Raw genomic sequence first — 21,527 nt, 5'->3', positions numbered from 1 at the left:
AAGGCATTGATGGAGTAGACACCTAATCTAGACCACTTCTTCCTTTTGGAAATCCTTTTCACGGTGAGTATCACAGATCCGCTCTCTCTCTCTCTCTCTCTCTCTCTCTCTCTCTCTCTCTCTCTCTCTCTCTCTCTCTCTATATATATATATATATATACACACACACACACACACACACACACATACACACACACACACACACACACACACATACACACACACACACACACACACAATATGGACAAAAGTATTGGGACACCTGGCCATTACACCTAAAGGAGCTTTTATGACATCCCATTCTAAATCCAATGGCATTAATATGGAGTTGATCCCCCCCCCTTTGCAGCTATAACAGCTTCCACTCTTCTGGGAAGGCGTTCCACAAGATTTTGGAGTGTATCTGTGGGAATTTTTGCCCGTTCATCCAGAAGAGCATTTGTCAGGTCAGACACTGATGTTGGACGAGAAGACCTGGCTCACAATCTCCATTCTAGTTCATCCCAAAGGTGTTCGATGGGGTTGAGGTCAGGGCTCTGTGCAGGCCAGTCAAGTTCTTCCCCACCAAACTCGCCCAACCATGTCTTAATGGACCTTGCTTTGTGCACTGAGGTACAGTCGTGCTGGAACAGAAAAGGGCTCTCTCCAAACTGTTCCCACAAAGTTGGAAGCATAGAATTGTCCAAAATGTCTTGGTATGCTGAAGCATTAAGATTTCCCTTCACTGGAACTAAGGGGCCTAGCTCAAACCCTGAAAAACAACCCCATACCATTATCCCTCCTCCACCAAACTTTAGTTGGCACAATGCAGTCAGGCAGGTAACGCTCTCCTGTCATCCACCAAACCCAGACTCGTCCATCAGATTGCCAGACAGAGAAGCGTGATTTGTCACTCCACAGAACACGTTTCCACTGCTCCAGAGTCCAGTGGCAGCGTGCTTTACACCACTCCATCCGACACTTGGCATTGTGCTTGGTGATGGAAGGCTCTCATGCAGCTGCTCGGCCATGGAAACCCATTCCATGAAGCTCCTGGCACACAGTTTTTGTGCTGATGTTAATGCCAGAGGAAGTTGGGAACTCTGCAGTTATTGAGTCAACGGAGTGTTGGCGACTTTTACGCACTATGTGACTCAGCACTCGTTGACCCCGCTGTGTGGCTTTACGTGGTCTGCCACTTCATGGCTGAGTAGCTGTTGTTCCGAAACGCTTCCACTTTTCAATAATACCACTTACAGTTGACCGTGAAATATCTAGCAGGGAAGACATTTCACGAACTGACTTATTGTAAAGGTGGCGTTCTACCACGCTTGAATTTACTGAGCTCTTCAGAACGACCCATTCTTTCACAAATGTTTGTAAATGCAGACTGCATGGCTAGCTGCTGGACCTGTGGCAATGGGTCTGAATCAAACACCTGAATTCAATGATTAAGAGGTGTGTCCCAATACTTTTGTAGATATTGTGTGTATATATATTGGGCGGCACGGTGGCACAATGGTTAGCGCGGTTACCTCACAGCAAGAAGGTCCTGGTTTCAAACCTCGGGGTAGTCCAACCTTGGGGGTCGTCCCGGGTCGTCCTCTTTGTGGAGTTTGCATGCTCTCCCCGTGTCTGTGTGGGTTTCCTCCAGGTGCTCCGGTTTCCTCCCACAGTCCAAAGACATGTAGGTCAGGTGACTCGGTCATAATAAATTGTCCCTAGGTGTGAGTGTGTGTGTGTGTGTGTGTGTGTGTGTGTGTGTGTGTGTGTGTGTGTGTAGGCCCTGTGATGGACTGGCGGCCTGTCCAGGGTGTCTCCCCGCCTGCCGCCCAATGACTGCGGGGATAGGCTCCAGCATCCCCGCAACCCTAATTGGGATAAGCGGCTTGGATAATGGATGGATGATGAGTATCTTCGTCTGCTGTTGGCTACTTGCTTAAAGGCATCTCGCCAGGCACTGCAGATTGAAGAGAATAGCCTCATTCTCCCAGTGGCACACCCTCCCAGATTTTCCCAGCCGGTTTCCTGGAATCTGAAACGGGTGACCTTTCAACCCCCCCCAAAAAAGGAAAACGGGATGAGTGACCTATAGCAGTCACTCCGGGACAGTCCTGAGGGGAGTTGGCTGCTGTCATTATTGGCCGGCGCCGGCTGGCACTGCCAGCCTGATCTTAAAGCGCGGGGTGGAGAAAGTCATTAGGATTAAAGGCCCAATCGGATGCTAATCATCTGCAAACTTGAAGGACAAAACAGTGTCTTGTTTGTTGTATAGTCAGTTGTCTGTCACGGCTGAGGCTAAACAGCAAATGCCGGGAGGGGGGAATATGCATTCACCACACACACCCATGCATACACACATTTATACGTAAGCACGCACAAATCCACATGCTCATAAATAAACACACACAGGAAAAAGCACAAACAGACACATGGGCATGAACAGATGCCACCACACGTACGCACGCAGACACAAATACACACATCTACGCGCACACATGCATGCAGAACAACACATGCACACACAAACAAGCTCAAACGAATACAGAGACTCACATGCACACACACGCACACGCACACACACACACACACACACACACACACACAAACTAACATTACAGCACACGAGGGCAGGTCTGTACAATGCCCCGCCATAGCTGACTGACTGGCTGACTGGCAAGGTCACACATTCTTTCCATGACTATGCTGGGCATCACTGAATCCAGCAATGTGGAAAGAGGCTGTTGTGCCAGCACCCCCCCCCCACACACACACACACACACACACAGATGCCTACAGGGATCTCTATCTCTCTCTTTAGTTGACATACTCATACCCCGGGACAAACAAACACACACACACACATACAAAAGCAACTCACCACACACACACACACACACACACACACACGCACACACACACACACACACACACACACGCACACACATGCACACACACCATGTCAACCTATTTTTGTGGGGACCCCTCACTGACTACGTTCATTCTCCATCCCTTAACCTTAACCATCGTAACTATACATGCCTAACCTTAACCCTTACCCTAACATTAACCTAATCCTAGTTCTAACCTTAACCTTAACCCTTACCCTAACCTTAACCCTAAACCCAAGTCCTAACCCTAAAATAGACCCTTTCCCTCACCATATCCATAAAATGTCCCCACAAGGTAGGTGGTTTCAGATTTTTGTATCCTGATGGGGACATTTGGACCCCATTAGGATAGAAAAGCCTGGCACACACACGCACGCACGCACGCACTCACACGCACACACACACACACACACACACACACATACAGATGCCTACAGGGATCTCGATCTCTCTCTCTAGCTGACACACATTCTCCAGCACAAATAAACACACACACAAACAAAAATAACACACACACATGCACGCACACATGCACATAAGCATAAGCATAAGGGCAAAGAAGCCTCCATGATTAAATTGGTTTATTTAAAGGGGGAAAGTGAGGCTGGCTGTCAGAGAGCAAAGGCAGATAGGGGGTAAATACATTTAAATGTGTTGCTGTGGTTTAGCATACATATGGCACGGAGGGAGGACACGTTGGAGGGTCACCTATGACTTTCACTCTCAAGCGAGAGAAAGTAAGAACCAGGCAGGGCGACGTATAGGGATTCACCGTGACCAAACAGAAGTATCCAAGGGAGTAAGGTATGGGCACACAAACAGCCGTAGGTGCAGAAACACACACACTCAGATACACACACACACACACACATGCAAGGATGGGCATGTATATCTGTACATTGTATAGGCGTACAAATACATACAAACACATTCACATCACACATATAACGTTGATCATCTCCAACCAAGGAGACATGTCAAGGTCGCACACACACAGGGTCTGGGTAGACTAGACGGTAAGCCAGCAACCAGTTCTCATCAGCGTGTTGGATCCAGGAGAAGTGGTTAGGAGTAAAGACCTGAGTGACCAGAGCCAAGGTGCTATGGCCAGACGACTGGGTCAGAGCATCTCTGAAACGGCAAGGCATGTGCGTTCTCCCGGTCAGAACTGGTGAGTACCTGCCAACAGTGGTGCGAGAAGGGACTCACCGCAAACTGGTGACAGGATATTGGGCACCCTAGGCTCATCGATGCATGAGGGCAACGAAGGCTATCCCATCTGGTCCGAACCGACAGAAGGTGTACCGTGGCACAAGTCAGAGAACACCTTAATGATGGTTGCAGGAAGAACGTGTCACAACAGTGCGTCGCACCCTGCACCCTGATCACGTGGATGGCCGTGTATGGGTGCGCCGTTTACCCGGGGAAGTGATGTCACTAGGATGCACTGTTGGAAGAAGACAAGCCGGTGGAGCGAGTGTGATGCTCTGGACAATGTTCTGCTGGGAAACCCTGGATCCGGCCATTCATGTGGACGTCAACTTGTACATGTGCTGTCGACCTAAACATCACTGCAGACCAGGTACAGCCCTTCATGGCAACGGTATTCCCTGATGGCAGTGGCCTCTTTCAGCAGGGTAATGCACCTTGCCACACCGCGTACATTGTTCGGAAATGGATTGAGGAGCAGGGCGACCTGTTCAAGGTGTTGCCCTGGCCTCCAAATTCTCCCGATTTCAATCCGATTGGGCACCTGTGGGATGCGCTAGACCGAGAAGTGCAATCCTTAGTGGCTCCACCTCGCAACTTGCAGGACTTGAAGGATCTGCAGCTAATGTTTTGGTGCCAGATACCAAAGGACACCTTCAGGGGTCTTGTAGAATCCATGCCTCGGTGGGTCGGCGCTGTTTTGGCAACACGCGGAGGACCAGCAGCATATTAGGCAGGAGGTCATAATGTTTTAACTCATCAGTGTGTATAAATGTGCACATACAATGTAGACAAAGGCTGCAGGCATGCTTGTGCATGCAGAGGTACATGCACACACTTGCCCTTGCATCCTTATATACAAGACACAGAAATGCACAGGCACACACACACGCATACACGCACACACACGCACGCACACTTATGCAGAGAGACAGTGCAATTTAACACTGGCCACTGTTTGAGACTGGCGCTGATCCCAGCTGCCTCTCTGACAGGCAGCTAAACCGTATTAGCAGAAACAATGGACCTCTCAATCTCTTACACATTCCCTAGAGTGGGGGTGGGGGGGTGAGGGGGGGTTGTTAAGGGGTTGAGAAGCAGGAGATTTAGCCTAATATTGGGAAGCCGAGGCTGAGGCTGTGGCTTGACCCTTTTTTCTGTGAGCCTGTCTGTCAGCCAGTAATTGAAGAGGAGTGTAGTGAAGTAAGGGCCAAATGGCCACAGCCAGTGATGGGAAGATGATCTCCTGGGGTCACTGACCCCTGTCTATTATATTTAATATAATCGGTGAAGTAAATAATGAAATTCACCTATGTGGCAATCCTGCAGTGCATCAGCACGTATACACACTAATGTGACGGCATTTATATACTCGGAGGGCCGAGAGGCGTTGATCGCTGCCTCTTTAAAAGCCAGTCGGTTCCCCGAGACCTGGCACAGCTGCGCCCACTTAAGGACCCGAGTGTTTGTCCATCAACAAATCACATTCTCTGTCTGTTTATCATCTCGTCTGGATGCTCGTCCATCGAGCAGCTGTCTCTCAGTGTGCAGGCCTGCACACCCGTCTGTCTCTCCGGTTTATCTGTCGGTCTAACTACCTGCCTGGCTGTCTCTTACACTGTGTGCTGGATTTTTGCAGCCTGCATGCTCGGATATATTCCCGGCCGCCTTCCTCTACTGACCTGTCTGCCTGTTGTTCAGTGTGTCTGCCTGCCCGTCTGTCTCTCAGTGGTCCAGTGTAATGCACTGGTCCAAACGTGGCCTCTCGCCAATTCAGTCCGGTACTGCAGAGCCCCTCATCAAGATGATATACGAGTCAATGGCACATCTCCCTCTCTCCAACAAACCCCCCCACCACCTCACCCACCCCCACACGTCCACTCCGTCCAACCCTCCTAACGCATTCTCATCTCCTATATTAAATAACGCCCAGCCCGCCATGTAAAGAGCAATAGATTATTCTATTCCTGGTGACAACATGGGAGAAAGGGGGAGGGGAGCAGGATTATAAAGAAGACGATGAGGAAGCTAATTTAAGCAATTTGAAATGAACAGAGAGAGAGAGAGAGAGAGAGAGAGAGAGAGAGAGAGAGAGAGAGAGAGAGAGAGAGAGAGAGAGAGAGAGAGAGAGAGAGAGAGAGTGAGCACGAGTTATCGCTTAATGGGGGAGTTTTTTTGTTGTCGTTGTTTAGGTGCCAACTTTCTGGAGTGTTTTAAAATATGCTTCTTGAAAAACAAAATGCTCTTTCCCTAATCCCCTGCTTTCACCCCTGGCCTGCCACCTGAGTAAATCTTGTCTTGCCCTTAATGGACTATTATGACAAATACTGGGAGTATATTTACCATGTTGACAGAGGCTTTGCTCTTACATCCAGAAGGGCCCAAATTACACATAAATCACCCCCCCCCCCGTCTGTCTGTCTCTCTCTCTCTCTCTGTCTCTCTCTCTCTCCCTCTGGAGAATGACACGTGTATCTCTCATCTTCTCACCAGAGCGGAGGAGCTGTGCTGCACCGTCCTCCTCTGAGCAGTCTATGGTAGTCAGCAGTGCCGGTGGTGACGTATTGAGCGTAATGGCCAACGGTGCTTGTTGTGATTAATTGATACTAATGGCTAACACAGTTAGCGGTGAGCGATGGCTGCTACAGCACAGACACGGAAGAGAGTCAAGCACAAATCAAGTGGTGACTCGCCCCCCCCCCCACCCCCCCACATTGCTGTGGCACGCTTCCGTCCGTCTGTTCGGTCATCTTCGGCCCTCTCGGAGACGAGAGCCTCTTGAGGCACCGCAGAGCCTCACCTGGGCCACTGTGGGAGCCATTTTTTGGAGTCATAGAAGGGTGTTTGTGACAAATTGAGAAACACAGCGTTTGAAAATGGCGACGTAGGGTAACGTAGGTCCGGGTAACGTAGCGGTCTATTCCGTTACCTACCAACATGGTGGATCTCTCGTTCGAATCCCCGTGTTACCTCCAGCTTGGTCGGGCGTCCCGCAGACACAATTGGCCATGTCTGCGGGTGAGAAGCTGGGCGTGAGTAGGTGTCCTGGTTGCTGCACTGGCGCCTCCTCTGGTTGGTCGGGGCACCTGTTCAGGGGGGAGGAAGTGGGGGGAATAGCGTGATCCTCCCACGCGCTACATCCCCCTGGGGAAACTCCTCACTGTCAGCTGAAAAGAGCGGCTGGCGACTCCACATGTGTTGGAGGAGTCATGTGGTAGTCTGCAGTCCTCCCCGGATCGGCAGAGGGGGTGGAGCAACGACCGGGACGGCTCGGAAGAGGGGGGTAATTGGCCGGACATAATTTGGGAGAAAAAGGGTGAAGGCCCCCCCCCAAAAGAAAACGACGACATATACACAGAAACAAAATGGTTGCTGGTATGAAAATAAAGAATAAAAAAAGAAGAATAAAAACCCACAACTGAGTTTGACTGACAGATTGACATTATTACATGGAGCTGTGATGAGAGTCACAGATGAGGATGATGTTTTTGGCGTTTGTTTGCTGAGAGATAAGCATAGCGGGCCTATTCCTATGTATTTATTTATCTATGCTTCCTCCAACATGGATGAAGAACATGACCGGAACATGCATGTGGATCCATTTTAACGGGATTCCTGAGATGTCTCGGCGGTTCTGCATTATTCCCGTGAATTCGGTTTGTTTTCATTCGATTCCGCCGCGTATGATGGTAGGGTACATTTCCACGGCACACGAGGCATTCTGGATGCTTCACAAGATGAATGGGCCGTACACATACACATCTATACCCAGATGAGAAGTGCATATCAAAAAACATTGAAACAGCTAAAAAAAACCACCCATATATTTCCATCGTAATCCCACAAGGAGAACAAACACTCCGTGATGGACACTAGCAGCCAATTGCTTCTCAAATGATAATGTTTCCTGCACACAACGGCAACGGCAACAACAACAGAAACACTGTCAATGAAACATGCATGAAAGCAGACGCGGGTATAACAAATATCAAGAGGAATAATCAAGCAGCAAATTTGCCAAAAACTCCCGGAGAGGGCCGGGATGCCATTATGGTCTGCTACCGGACCAACGCGGTCCAAAATCTGCTTTGCATAGCACTATAAATATTGCATCTTTTGAGCTTCTGAAGGGGGAATCTGGTAACGAGCCCTGAATTACAACCAGGGAACACACAATCAGATGTGTGAGGTCCAGAGCACGCGAGAGCCGGGGAAAAAAAGGAAAGAAAATGAAAATAGTGGAAAAGGTTAGCACTCGGACTTGCTGGGTTAAATTCTTGCATTAAAGCATAATAGGGTCAATCCAAATTGAGCAGACTGGGAAAAAAATGCGAGGATTTGAGAACGCAGCGGTCGAAATACACAGACGACCTCTCATCTCCATGCGTCCAAGCTAAACAAATGAGCTCCCAGATCGGATTGAGATTTACCACCGTACTAAAGCTATCTTTTTTTGTGTTAAATGCGTATTGCTAAGTGACCAAAATGCCCCGTGGGGGCTCTAATGGGGCTGCCAAATGCCTGTTTTGATTCACTTGTTTCAAATAGAGAAAAACGTCGATCTCCCAGAGCTATTTGGCAGCATAGATGGGGGTCCAAATCCTTGGTTCACCAAATCAAAAGCACACTTGCAAAATGGATGAACTGTATTTTTAAGCCATTGAACGGTGAAAGTGACGTTAAGGGGATATGGTTCCTCCTAAATATAGATGTACAGCGTTGCATTATTAAAGAAAATGCAAAATGGCTGCACGTTGTGTGAACCGGGCTGTCTACTCGGCCTCTCACTCCCGTTAATCCGACATTGTAACATGACAACTATTTGACAAAGCAGCCGTCACTGTCGTGGAGCCGAGATGACTCATCCAATATGACTGCCGCTCCACCTTAGTGGGCCGGCTTACAGAGGTGCCCTTTCCTCCTCCGCTCTCTCTGACACTGCCCTCCACCTTCATCCCTCATTCACTGCAAACTCTCCACGATTTGACCACTCGTCTTAGTTTAGACAAAGGGAGCGCCATTCCTCTTCATCTCGCCTAATCTCCTGACTGACAGTCGGGGCACTGTATGAAGGGAGGAAGAAGAGTTACGCCGCCACGATTCCCCCCCTAACTCCAACCTAACTATCCTGGTTTAAAGTCGCCCCCGCCCCGCTCCCGGTACATTCATCCGCCATCTATGTCGTCACCCGCCCGCCCGTCGTTCCCTCCTCAGGAGAGCTCAAATCCCATCATCCCTCACTGTCAGCATCGCCGTTGCCATCCTCACCCCATTAGCATAATATTCCCATTCCCTTGCCGTCTCACTCCTGCCGTATCAGACAAACGGCCTGTGGAATTATGGAGGGATATTTCGCTCACACTCCTTCCGTGTGACTCTCTCTCTCTCTCTCTCTCTCTCTCTCTCTCTCTCTCTCTCTCTCTCTCTCTCTCTCTCTCTCTCTCTCTCTCTCTCTCTCTCTCTCTCTCTTTATCTGTGCCTTTAGCTCTATATCTTTCATGCAAACATTTTCCCTCTAATAGTCTCACTTATTCTGTCTTTCTTTTACAGTTGACGTCCTCTCTCACCTTCTCAACATGAAGGCCTCGACCATTAGCGTGGATGTAGCCCCAGACTCTCAGGTGTAGTTCCCCACATTCTATCTATCTATCTATCTATCTATCTATCTATCTATCTATCTATCTATCTATCTATCTATCTATCTATCTATCTATCTATCTATCTATCTATCTATCTATCTATCTATCTATCTATCTATCTATCTATCTATCTATCTATCTATCTATCTGTCTGTCTGTCTGTCTGTCTGTCTGTCTGTCTGTCTGTGTCTGTCTGTCTGTCTGTCTGTCTGTCTGTCTGTCTACCTACACTAACAAACCAGACAGCTCCATTAGGGGAGTGTAAGGGGGTGCAATGAGAGGGACAGAGACTAACGGGGAGATCGAGATAAAGGAGACAGAGAGTAACGGTGAGAGAGATGGAGCGGAACGGTGTCTGCTTACATGGCTGGCTGGCTCACGCTACTTATCCAGATGATCTACAGTGTGTTTGTATCTTGCTTTTCCCCACCACAGTTGTGTAATGCACATTCACATACACAAAGGCCCTGTTTACACCTGGTATTAATATGCGTCTTCTCCTGGATTGCCACCTTGCCGTGGTGAAGCTTGCATGTACTGATGATCCTAAGAGCTATACTGCGCAGAGCTTGGCTCCTGGTAGGGTCACCCAAGGCGGATAGGTCAAGGGGGACGAAGCGTGATCCAACAAAGACCTCAATGGTGGAACTGGCGGAAGATGTCTCCAGGTCACAACAGCAGTGAAGGCAGATGAAAGCTGCAACAGAGGGTGGTCTCCAACCGTCTTGGTTCTCCATGCCATTGGACTCTGGCCACCCCCTGCCAAGGACCGTGTGGTGGCTGCAGGCGCATCAGCCGCTCCACGTAAAAAGCTGTCACGCGCAGGCGTCCTCCCATTTTGCGGCTCCAGGATCGGCCTCTACACCCACCTGAGGACCCAGAGGGACCCCGGTCATACTCGACCCATAGTGACTACCGATGATGATGATTAAAATGCTTCTTGGGTGATCCGATCACAAGTGGACAGCACTTCACACCTGCCATTAGAATGCGTCTCCACATGCATCTCGAGTGGCCACTTATGATCGCCTCTCACTTCCCCGATCTATATGCAAATAAACACGTACATAATTCCCGTTTGCGAAGACCAAATGTGTTGTTTTTAACTGGCAGGAGGCAGCAATACACTTCCCGTGCCCAATCTGCAGGTGCGAAAATGAGTACATACTTCTGCTTACGCAGAGGACGTCAGTTGAGTAGGCGGTCTTTCAGTGTGGCGCAGGACACATTCGCGTAAATTCTGATAAAACAATGTGGCCAGACCACCTCTGAATGTGGTCTGAGCATTAAGGTCTCCATGCGTCTTTCTTGGGCACATTCACATCTGTACTTGAGGTGCGGACACACTGGATTTGTTGTCAAGTCAGTGGATTTTGTGTATTTTCTATGGACAGCAGGAGATCCGGCCGCGCGGTGCATGATGGGTACAGCGCGGCGAGTTGACGGACCTTTCTGAATTTGCATAAACACGACTCGACCTCAACTTTATGCAAATGAGTCTGTCCAGAGAATGGCTTGCGAAACTCAGGTCAAACCGCATTGCCTATTTCTGGCCTCGGATGTTTTCAGAAACATGTTTTAGTATACTGTCAAATGAGAAAGTTCGCGACTCGGCCGCCATGTTTAAAACGGACAAACCAAAAACTAGGCACCCCCACCGGCCAGAGCGTTCAGTGGCCCGAATTGAGTCATTTGCATATAGTTGAGGTCGGGTGTTTGTGCAAATTCAGATAGGATGAATGCTCCATCAACTCCGCGTGCCGCATCTAACATGCACCGCGCGACCGGATCTCCTACTCCATAGGAAATGAATAGGATCCGGCGGCGGATCATCCAAGACGCATGTTAATGCCAGGTGTAATACATACACGCACACGCGCATGCGCATCATCAAACATGCGCAAACATACAAGCGTAGTGTCTTACTGTGGGACTTAAAACAAGGAACGAGTGGACAAGCGATAAGACACGTAGAGGCAACAGACAAAACACGGAGGAACTGGGCCAGACAAGTCATTATAGTTGCTGACCTTGTGGAAGTATAAACACTACCTCGTTCTCGCTATCTTCCTCTTTGACTGATGGATATGTCACAGCGACATTGCTGGATCAATGTGAGTAATGGGGGACATACTTAACTCCTTTCAGCGGCGTCTGTAAAAAGGATGTCCTGCAGCTGTTCAACAGCGAACTGTTGGCCTCGAAGATAAAGTTAGACTATATCGCCTCCTATCGGTAACTTATAGATCCTGCATAAAGACTGACAGCTGATCAGATGTGACCCAAAATCAAAATCAGAGCCAAAATCACAATCAAAATCACCATCATTTATCGTGAGCAAATAGAGGTGAGGGATTAGGAGCGTGCTGGTACGTTGCTAAAAATTTATGTTGCACGTGGGCAAGAAAAAGAAAAAGAAAAAAGTTGCTGGCCAAAATTCAACAGGACCTCTTATATCCCATAGTTATGACTCCCTAAAGCCTGAACCTTCAGTTCAGTGAACAAGATTTGCAAGTCTCATGCAGTGTGTGTGTGTGTGTGTGTGTGTGTGTGTGTGTGTGTGTGTACTAAGAGAATGTGTTGCAGTTGGATAGGAATGGGTCACTGGGCGTGGGGGTTGGGGGCATTGTTCTCAAACTTTTGTCATCATCATCATCATCAGTTCCGAAACCTATGGAGGTCGTAGGAGCACAGCGGATGCCTCCACAAGTCTCTTCCACCGTTTATGGTAATTGGGTTTGGTTGAGTCATTATTGTGTGTCAGTAGGGGGGGTACCTGGTGGTCCCCATCTCCTCTCCAGGTATGGATGGCCGTTGGTTTACAGAGGAACTCATCCGCCCTTTGACAGGTTTTGTTTTTAGTCCTCCTGGGTGTCCACGCACCCTCCTCACAACAACCCAAGGGTTGAAGTGTGTGTGTGTGTGTGTGTGTGTGTGTGTGTGTATGTGTGTGTGTGTGAGGGGGGGGGTGCCGGTACCCAGGACCGTACCCTAAACTTTTTTTTACCGTTTCCTAAATACTTAAAAAAGATGAGAACAGTCCTCAAGCACATGTAGTATCGCCCTGTAGGCTGAGAAACATCAAAAAAAAAAAGAAAAAAGGTATTGGCCATGGACTTTAGACGAAGCGACGGGTTGGACAAAACGCAACACTGCCAGTAGATGGCAGCAAAATCATCCCAAACAAGACGAGGTACCCAGACGTCCAGCGTTTGTTCCCTCGCTTGGCCCAAGAAAAGGGCAGTGCGCATAAACCGCTGCGAGAGAAAAGGCAGAGAGGAGATGCGTGTTTTGCTTTTCGACTCTTGGTATCTGATTGGCTGAACTTTTTTTGGAAAGTTTTTTTTTCTTCTCCTCCCCAATGAACTCCCCTCTATAAAACCCGCGTTGATGTGAAAGCACAGGTCTTTTAGAGTGCGCAACGCAGCCCGCCCCATGGACCTATCCAGCTGAGAGGGGGGATAACCAGAGGTTGCACTGGATTAATTTGGTGGAATATTAATTCTCACACCCCAGTTCCCATACGGTGTTTGGTCGCCTCGTCGAAAGCCAGTCCATCTTATCCCGTCCTGAGCTTGGGTTGTGCGGTCTGTAACGGTTTTACACCTGGGGACTCCTGGTTTTACGCAGCGCCCGCGCCATGGCAAACTCCTGCATCCAACTGAGCGGCTTCCTCATCAGCTGTATCGGCTGGGTGGGCATCGTGATCGCGACGGCCACCAACGACTGGGTGACGATGTGCAAATACGGTTTGAACACCTGTAAAAAGATGGACGATTTGGGAGCCAAGGGGCCATGGGCCGAGTGTGTCATCTCCACTGCTCTGTACCACTGCGTGTCTTTCACTCAGATACTGGACCTGCCAGGTAAGCACAGGACACTTGTATTCTGCTCCCTTACAACAATGTAGCCGTCTGTAGAGACTTGTTACATTTGTAACAACTCACTCTGAATTGGAAATTAAATAATTCTATTCTATTCTATTCTGTTTGGCTCGAACCCTTATCCTCCTGCTGTTTTCTTTAATGAGGACCTGCAATCCGTTGTTTCCAACTGCTAGTCTATATTATCCACTTAACTGTGAGTCATGAAAGTTTATTTATTTATTTATTTATTTATTTATTTATTCTTTATTTTATTTATTTTTATGAGCGATGTGCCGTCATTTTCCTCCTGTTGGTATCTTGACCTGCAGGCTCTTGCGTGAATTTGTATTGAGGGATATTTTTGCATTGAGGAATATCTTTTAACTGGATGGCGTTGCTTGTCTACAGCATACATCCAGACGACTCGCGCTCTGATGATCACGGGTTCGATCCTGGGCCTCCCGGCTGTCCTACTGGTCCTGATGTCCATGCCCTGCATCAGCCTGGGAGACGAGCCGCAGAGCTCCAAGAACAAACGCTCCGTCCTGGGAGGGGTTCTCATACTCATAGTCGGTAAGCCGCTGAGAACCTTACAGTATTGCGTGCACACCCTCAAATTCAGTTCACAAAGACAACAAAGCGAACTGTGAGGCGTCATGGCCAGGCACTAATTCACTCGTTCAAGTTACTGCACACACACACACACACACACACACACACACACACACACACACACACACACACACCCCTACATGTGTGTGTGACCTAGCGTAGGCTACACACTCCCATATTCCATGCACCGCTCACTCACCCTGACCTCGCTTAACCCCAGCTCAAAGGCTTATGAAGTGCTGAAAGTAAAGGATGCAGTATGTGACTGCCTTCCTATACACACACACACACACACACGCACACACACTTTACATACACACACATCTACTCACACAAACACATACAGTTCCTGGTAACCCACCCACCCTTTCCTCCAGACCCTATTGCACATTCCTCTCCTCCACCTCCTCTCCTCCATGCCCTGCCTCATTCATGGAAACTCATCCTCTGACTCACCAAAGTTTACTGATCTTAGCTATTTTTAATGTTTACAGTCAGCTTCTTTTTTTTCCAGCGCCCATGTCCCTCAAATAAAACTCCCAGCACCTGTGACCTTCTTTTTAAAGACTTTTCCAATGCCCATTTTGTTGATGAAAACCGTTTCCACCACCCTGTGTATTGTCCCGATACCAGAGCCCCTCCACAAAAGAGAGACACCAGACTCCACTGGAACGAGTAGAGAACGAATAATGACAAATGGCCCGTCATTAAGTAAGAAAGTGCTAATCTGCATGTCTTACTCCTGTTTTGTAAAACATGTAATGCATATATAATCCATCCGTCGCTTTTCCTCCCCGATGCTCTGGGTGGTAGCACGTTTTTGCGCCAGTGAGGATTCCCCCCCCCCCCCCATATAAACTTAGCACAAAAAGTTAGGAAATGTGTGTTTGGTAGATTATTTGTTTGTTGTAACGATGCTTCTTGGCAATAAATCTTATATCAGGCAGCTGATTGTCAGGAGCTGGGGTACCAGAAGCTCAAAACAAGAGTCAACAGCAGCAGCAAAATAAGCTGTTTGGCATTGGCAGAGAAGATTTGGCAAATTTTTCATGGGCGCGACCCACATACTCAGCTCTGCTGCTCATCCCATAAATGTATGTTCCTTACAAATGTGGCCCCATTTAAAAGGGAAATAAACAGGCTTTCCAACGGTATAAGATTTATTGCCAAGAAGCATTGTTACAACAAAGAAATAATCTACCAAACACACATTTCCTTACTTTTTGTGCTAATTATAGTATATCAAAATGCAAATATGGGGAATCAACACCATTGACTCGTATTGCTCTCCGGTCAGTACTCCGTTAGGTAGGTCTTGCCTTGTATTGTTGCTGTAACCCATGTAGGATAGTTGTTTGACAACAACAAAAAAAACCAACCCTCTAACAACAAGATGAGAGGGACTCTTCTTGGACTACATGTGTGTGTTGTTGGCCAGTGTGTCCCCACTACTGCAACTGTATCTACAAAATCCAATGAATCGGGACTCAAGAACATTTATTTGTCATTTCATTTCATGTACGCAATGCAACAGCAATGCAACAGAAAGACAAAAAACACATATCCAAACTACAAGAACACATATATCCAAACTACGAAAAACTACAAAAACTACAAAAACATATATCTAACATATAAAAAAAATGTTTTCACTCTCCAAGAGAGCGAACGCCAGCCAGGATGACTGTCGGAACTGTCAGTCTGCATGGGCTAGCAGTTAGCTTAGCTTGCCCATCTTCCGTGTCCAGTCAGACTGCCCTCGGTGTTTCCTCTTCGGGTGCAGCTCTGGGCAGGGCGGTGGTCCCTGGGCCCACAGGACGCAGCAGACCAAACTCTCCAAGCCGATCCAACTCCAGCTCTCCCAGCCTAGATATTGAATAATATCCCTTTAATTTCATGCAATCTGTAAATACACGATGCGTTTTACTCATACTGCTAACTCACCAGCAATGCTGCCAGACCCTTAAAGTGGTTATAGTTAGTTTCCTCAGTTTTAATGGATTTAGCATTGACTAGTGGTCACAATAGTTTGGTTTCATACTGCAAATCCCAAAATTGCAATACTTGCGGGTCACAATTTGGTGTTGGTCATAGATTTTGCTGTAACAATCAGCAATATCATCTGACACGGCAGGTGACCAGCAATACAGAGAAATGGGGACAATACCAGCCATACGACTCTGCTGCCCAGACAAAACACAGGATCGATGTTTAGACTTCACAGGTAATCTGAAAGGATGGCTCCGATGGGAACCACCAAAAGGGCGATGGGCGTGCACAGTTTTTCCAATAACACCCACTTCTCTCCATGTTTGCATACCTGTAGTGTGCACACACACCAGTGGACAGCAACTAAACGTTATTCTCCCATGTCCTGTGCAAATAGTCCAAAAATGTGTGTGCACAGCTTTTTTTCAATGATGTTTTTGGGCAGGTTCGGCCTTTGTTATGACAGATTAGTATTGAGAGACAGGAAGTGTGGCGTAAAGAGACAAATAAAACTTGCTATGATCAGGCCTGAGCATACGTGATACAGGACAGCCCGATTCAGGTTCATCCCATTTTGACCATTTTGTGGCTCCACTTAAGTCACACAATTTGTCATGTTGTTGACGAGGCAGCATGTGTGTGTAAGCATATCGGCTGCTTTCACTCACTGCATTTTGCGTCCCCGATCCAGCTAAAACCATCTGTCTCTCTGTCTCTCTCCAGCTCTGTGTGGCATCGTTTCCACGGTGTGGTTCCCCATCGGAGCCCACCAGGATCAAGGCCTCATGTCCTTCGGCTTCTCCCTGTACTCCGGCTGGGTCGGCTCTGTCTTTTCCCTGCTTGGGGGAGCCATGATCACCTGCTGCTCCTCGGAGTCCTCCTCCCGCTCCTACCAGGACAACAACCGCTTCTACTACTCCAAACAAGGAGGGGGCAACCCGCCGGCTGCCTCCTCAACCAACCACGCCAAGAGCGCCCACGTCTGAGACGGGTGGGTAGGGCTCAGACGAGAGAACGGGGAGAGGTTTTGGGGACTGTTTTAGTCGTATGGATGAGGAGAAATGCTGATAAATAACTTTTGACATGCACATTATGCTAGCACAAGAAATCACACATATATGTACACCGAAACCACCGCTGCCACATGAGTGCAAATGGCAACTTATACAGAGACTGATGGAACATGAACACACATACATTTATACAAACACACACAAACGCACACATCATGTACAGTTTTTACGTGTAGAATAAACAACAATTCATAATTGTGAAACCAAAGGGATGTACATGCGCGCACACACACACACACACACATACAGAGAGAGCTCAATGACTGTGTTGGTGGGAGCTCTGCTTGGATGGTTTCTGTATGACAGAGCTCGCCTGCCAGTCTCCTGTGGGGGGCGTTGCCTGGTCTCCCTCTCCCACACCACCTTACAGGTGCAGGCAGAAAACCCAGAGTCCTGGTCGCCGTGCCTATCTAGCCATACGGACTGAGCTACCGATCTTACATTTTACTTCTATTTTTTTATTTTCATTAGCTGAAATCTTTGAGTATTTTGGTTAATAAAGATGTGCTTTTTTAATACAACCCCATGCTCTCTCTTTTTGTTTTGTTTGATATGCACAGTGTAATGTTTTGTACTGACAGTATTATATAGCCATTAAATCACGTTTCCCCACCCCGCCACTGGAGTGGTGGGCCAGTTAACCCACTCCTTCAAGCCGGGGAGGGCTGCACACTACCACATGTCTCCTCCTATACATGTGGAGTCGCCAGCCGCTTCTTTTCACCTGACAGTGAGGAGTTTCACCGGGGGAAGTAGCGCGTGGGAGGATCACGCTATTCCCCCCAGTCCCCCCGAACAGGCGGCCCGACCAACAACCAGAGGAGGCGCTAGTGCAGCGACCGGGACACATACCCACATCCGGCTTCCCACCTGCTGACAAAGCCAGTTGTGTCTGTAGGGATGCCTGACCAAGCCGGAGGTAACACGGGGGATTCGAACCGGCGATCCCCGTGTTGGTAGGCAATGTAATAGACCGTCACGCCACCTGGACGCCCCCGGAGTGGCAAAGTTAATAAAAAAGTAGCACTGTTTTTCCCCATCAGTTGCCAAAGGACTCTAGGATCACTCGAGACCCCGTCTCTCACAGGACCGTGGACTATATCTGGAAGACAGAGCTACAGGGCACATCTTAGCAAACAGCCTCCTACTGTTTGTTGGCACCGGCTTTTTATGGCATACACTTGAAATTAGCATCGTTGGCAGGTCGTTAGGGAGCTGGGGCATGATGGATCTCATTAAGACTCTAAATATGCCTTCTGACTTAGCCGGCCCGTGTCAGTAGTTATGAAGCCTGAGAGTTTTGGACACAGCCATTAACAGGAGCCCTGCGAGCTGCGGGGGGGGGGGGGTCAACATTCATTTTTAGCTTCTTCTACATGTGATGGGGATTTTCCATCATCCGGGATCACGTTGACTCATAACACGCCTTCCGTAACTGGTGTATGTTTTGAAGTTCGATATCAACGTTTGCTATGAAAACCATGCTATCTTGTTACATTTGAGTCACACTGTATGGGTCCATTTTTATGTTGTGAGGAAAACCCAAGCTTGACCTTCATTTGGAGTTGCTGATAGCACGGGCCGCGTTGCTGAAATGCAAAATTTCCCAAATTGTTTATTCAGGTGGAGGAAACATAAAATTACGAGCACCTTTAAAACCTCCTCTGGACGGAAACCCGCCGAGTATCTGGAAACCATGCTCAACGCAGAAGGAACCAGAACTTTCAAACCCACACCAAGCGCCACCGTCAGAGCCCCGCCCACCGCAGGGGTCGCTAATGTTATTTATTGTGATACGGCTTGATTTTCTGTAATAAAGGCAACACGTTTTAAGCTTAAAACTGGCCTTGCCTTTGTTTTGATCCGACACAGTGACCTGTATGTTTTCACTTGGACGTCGCAGGTCGGAAACATAAACCGACCCGTGTGTGTGTGTGTGTGTGTGTGTGTGTGTGTGTGTGTGTGTGTGTGTATGTGTGTGCATGTTTTTGTCTCTATGGCATCAGAAGTGGAAAGATGGCTGGGAGAGGAGGTCACGTGTGTGGTTAATGGAAACTTACTGCTGCAGTTCAGGCAGCTTGGCTGAGAGAGCAGGTGTGTGTCTGTGTGTGTGTGTGAGCTGAGGACAAAGAGATAACACTAATGGATACCAATGTATCATATCTGTGATGGGACTCGATGACCTTGAGCCAGATCTGCCCACAGGAGCCTGTCCTGTAGCACTGTGCTTTAGCCCACACACGCACACGCATGCACACACACACACACGCATGCACACACACACACGCATGCACACACACACACGCATGCACACACAGTGTGTGCATACTTGTACGTCTATCTTTGAGGACCAATTTGAGTTTTAGAGCATCGGAGTGAGGAAATTTTTGCAAATTGAGGACATTTTGGCCAGTGCTCATGTCTTGAAGAGTCTATTTTAGGGTGAGAACTTGGGTTCAGGGTTAAGGTTAGGATTAGGTTAAGGTTAGGGTAAGGGTTAAGGTTAGGCATGTAGTTATAATGGTTAAGGTTAGGGTTAAGAGCTAGGGAATGAATGTAGTCAATGAGGGGTCCCCACAAAAATAGAAGTACAAACGTGTGTGTGTGTGTGCGTGCGCATGTGTGTGTGTATTTGTTTGTGTGTGTTTGTGTGTGAATGGGTGCTTGTGTTTGTTTGTGTATGTGTGTGTGTTCGTGTGTGTTTGTGTGTGTGTGTGTGTGTTTGTGTGTATATGTGTGTATGTTTGTGTGTGTGTGTTTGTATGAGTGTGTGTGTGTGTGTGTGTGTGTGTGTGTGTGTGTGTGTGTGTGTGTGTGTGTGTGTGTGTGTGTGTGGTTTATATGGCCGCCGTGCCAGGCTATGACATGCTGTTAATGTTGGTGTTGGTGTGTAACATGGCCTCTGATGATGTATAAGCCTTGTATGATTAAACTGTGTTGTATTCGGGAAAGTGTCATTTCAGTGGCCTGTTTTGGTAAACATATGCGTTTCTGAACCTATTAAGTATGATTGGTCTTGGACGGGCTAGGCCCACCTGATTTTCTCTGTGCCCACCCACACTGTGTTTTCTGCCTACGCCAAACGTACCAGGGGACACAGTCATTCAATACTCACACTGTTTAAAAAGTGAGTCCTTTACAAGACAGGACCACCAAGCCAAGAATATCTCACCAATTACTTGATTTCAGTGTTTTAAAATGCTCTGGAAGGCATTTAGTAGTGAACATAACAGCTGAGTAACACCAAAAATACAATCGGAGCTACAATCCTGAAGATGCTCACATCCACTGCATTTGTTTTTTGATTAACTCCATCGGTAACATTCTAAATATATACTACATATTTCATCAAAGTATTTATGAATATAAACAGACTTCATACAAGTTACATACAAGTACACAAGACGCACTTGATATGCTTATATCCCTGTAATGTCAATTTATCCTCATTTTTAAGTATTATAAATGACTGATAACAAAACACAACGAAAAAATGACAGAGACAGGCCATTTTATTTTTTTAAGCCGTTGTTGGCCATTGGTTAGTGGGTTTGGAGAGAGAAGAGCTGTATCTACAAGGGCTTCAACAAAGATCTCTGTCAAAGGGGGAACAACAGCATCAAAACATCCTCCTCAACCTCCAAAAGAAGCGCCGCACACAGCCCTTCTTGGACTTGACCTTATGTTCTCCCTTAGCCTCCTTCTCCTCTTCATCAGGAGAGGATGTTTCCCTCTTCAGGGCAGCGTCTCTCTGCAGGGTGGCATCTCTCTGCAGGGCCTCCACCTGCTGCAGGAGCATGTCTTGGTCCAGGAGGATCGACTCCTTTTCTCGTTCCATTGCCTCCTTGGTTGAGCAAGCGGCCTGTGCCTCTTCGGATTTGAGGAGACACTTGCTCTGGAGGATCTCATTCTGACAGAGGGGGTTCCTTTTGATAAATAAGGAGATGCTCCTTCTCGTCCTGTCACTGCTGGACACTCCTCCTCGGCCTGGAGGAGGGCAGCAGCCATCTTTTCTTTACTCTGCTCCCTAAGCTTGGCATCATCAGTGAGGCATTCCACCCACTCCACCAGAACCTTTGTTTACTCCATGGCAGCAGTTTTTAACTTCTCCGCATTCAGAGCGGCAGCTATCTGCAGGACAGGATCTCTCTGCAGGGCCTCCACCTGCTGCAGGAGCTTGTCTTTGTCTGGGAGGATCAACTCCTTTTCTCACTACATTGCCTCCTTGGCAGAATGAGGAGCCTGTTCCTCTTCAGATTTGAGAAGACA

The 21,527-nt window shown here is 47.9% G+C and overlaps 1 protein-coding gene across 1 annotated transcript; it reads left to right on the top strand.

Moving 5' to 3' along the window:
* Window positions 1–13,140: 13,140 nt before the first annotated feature.
* cldn11a (claudin 11a) lies at window positions 13,141–19,081 on the top strand. The gene is made up of 3 exons (XM_056295921.1): window positions 13,141–13,584; window positions 13,993–14,157; window positions 16,909–19,081. The coding sequence occupies exons 1-3, from the start codon at window positions 13,359–13,361 to the stop codon at window positions 17,169–17,171; spliced, it is 654 nt and encodes a 217-aa protein (XP_056151896.1). The 5' UTR covers window positions 13,141–13,358; the 3' UTR covers window positions 17,172–19,081.
* The last annotated feature ends 2,446 nt before the right edge of the window (window positions 19,082–21,527 follow it).

Source organism: Lampris incognitus, chromosome 16 (genome assembly GCF_029633865.1).
Source record: "Lampris incognitus isolate fLamInc1 chromosome 16, fLamInc1.hap2, whole genome shotgun sequence".
Taxonomy (NCBI): Eukaryota; Metazoa; Chordata; class Actinopteri; order Lampriformes; family Lampridae; genus Lampris; species Lampris incognitus.
This window is presented reverse-complemented; position numbering and strand designations above follow the sequence as displayed.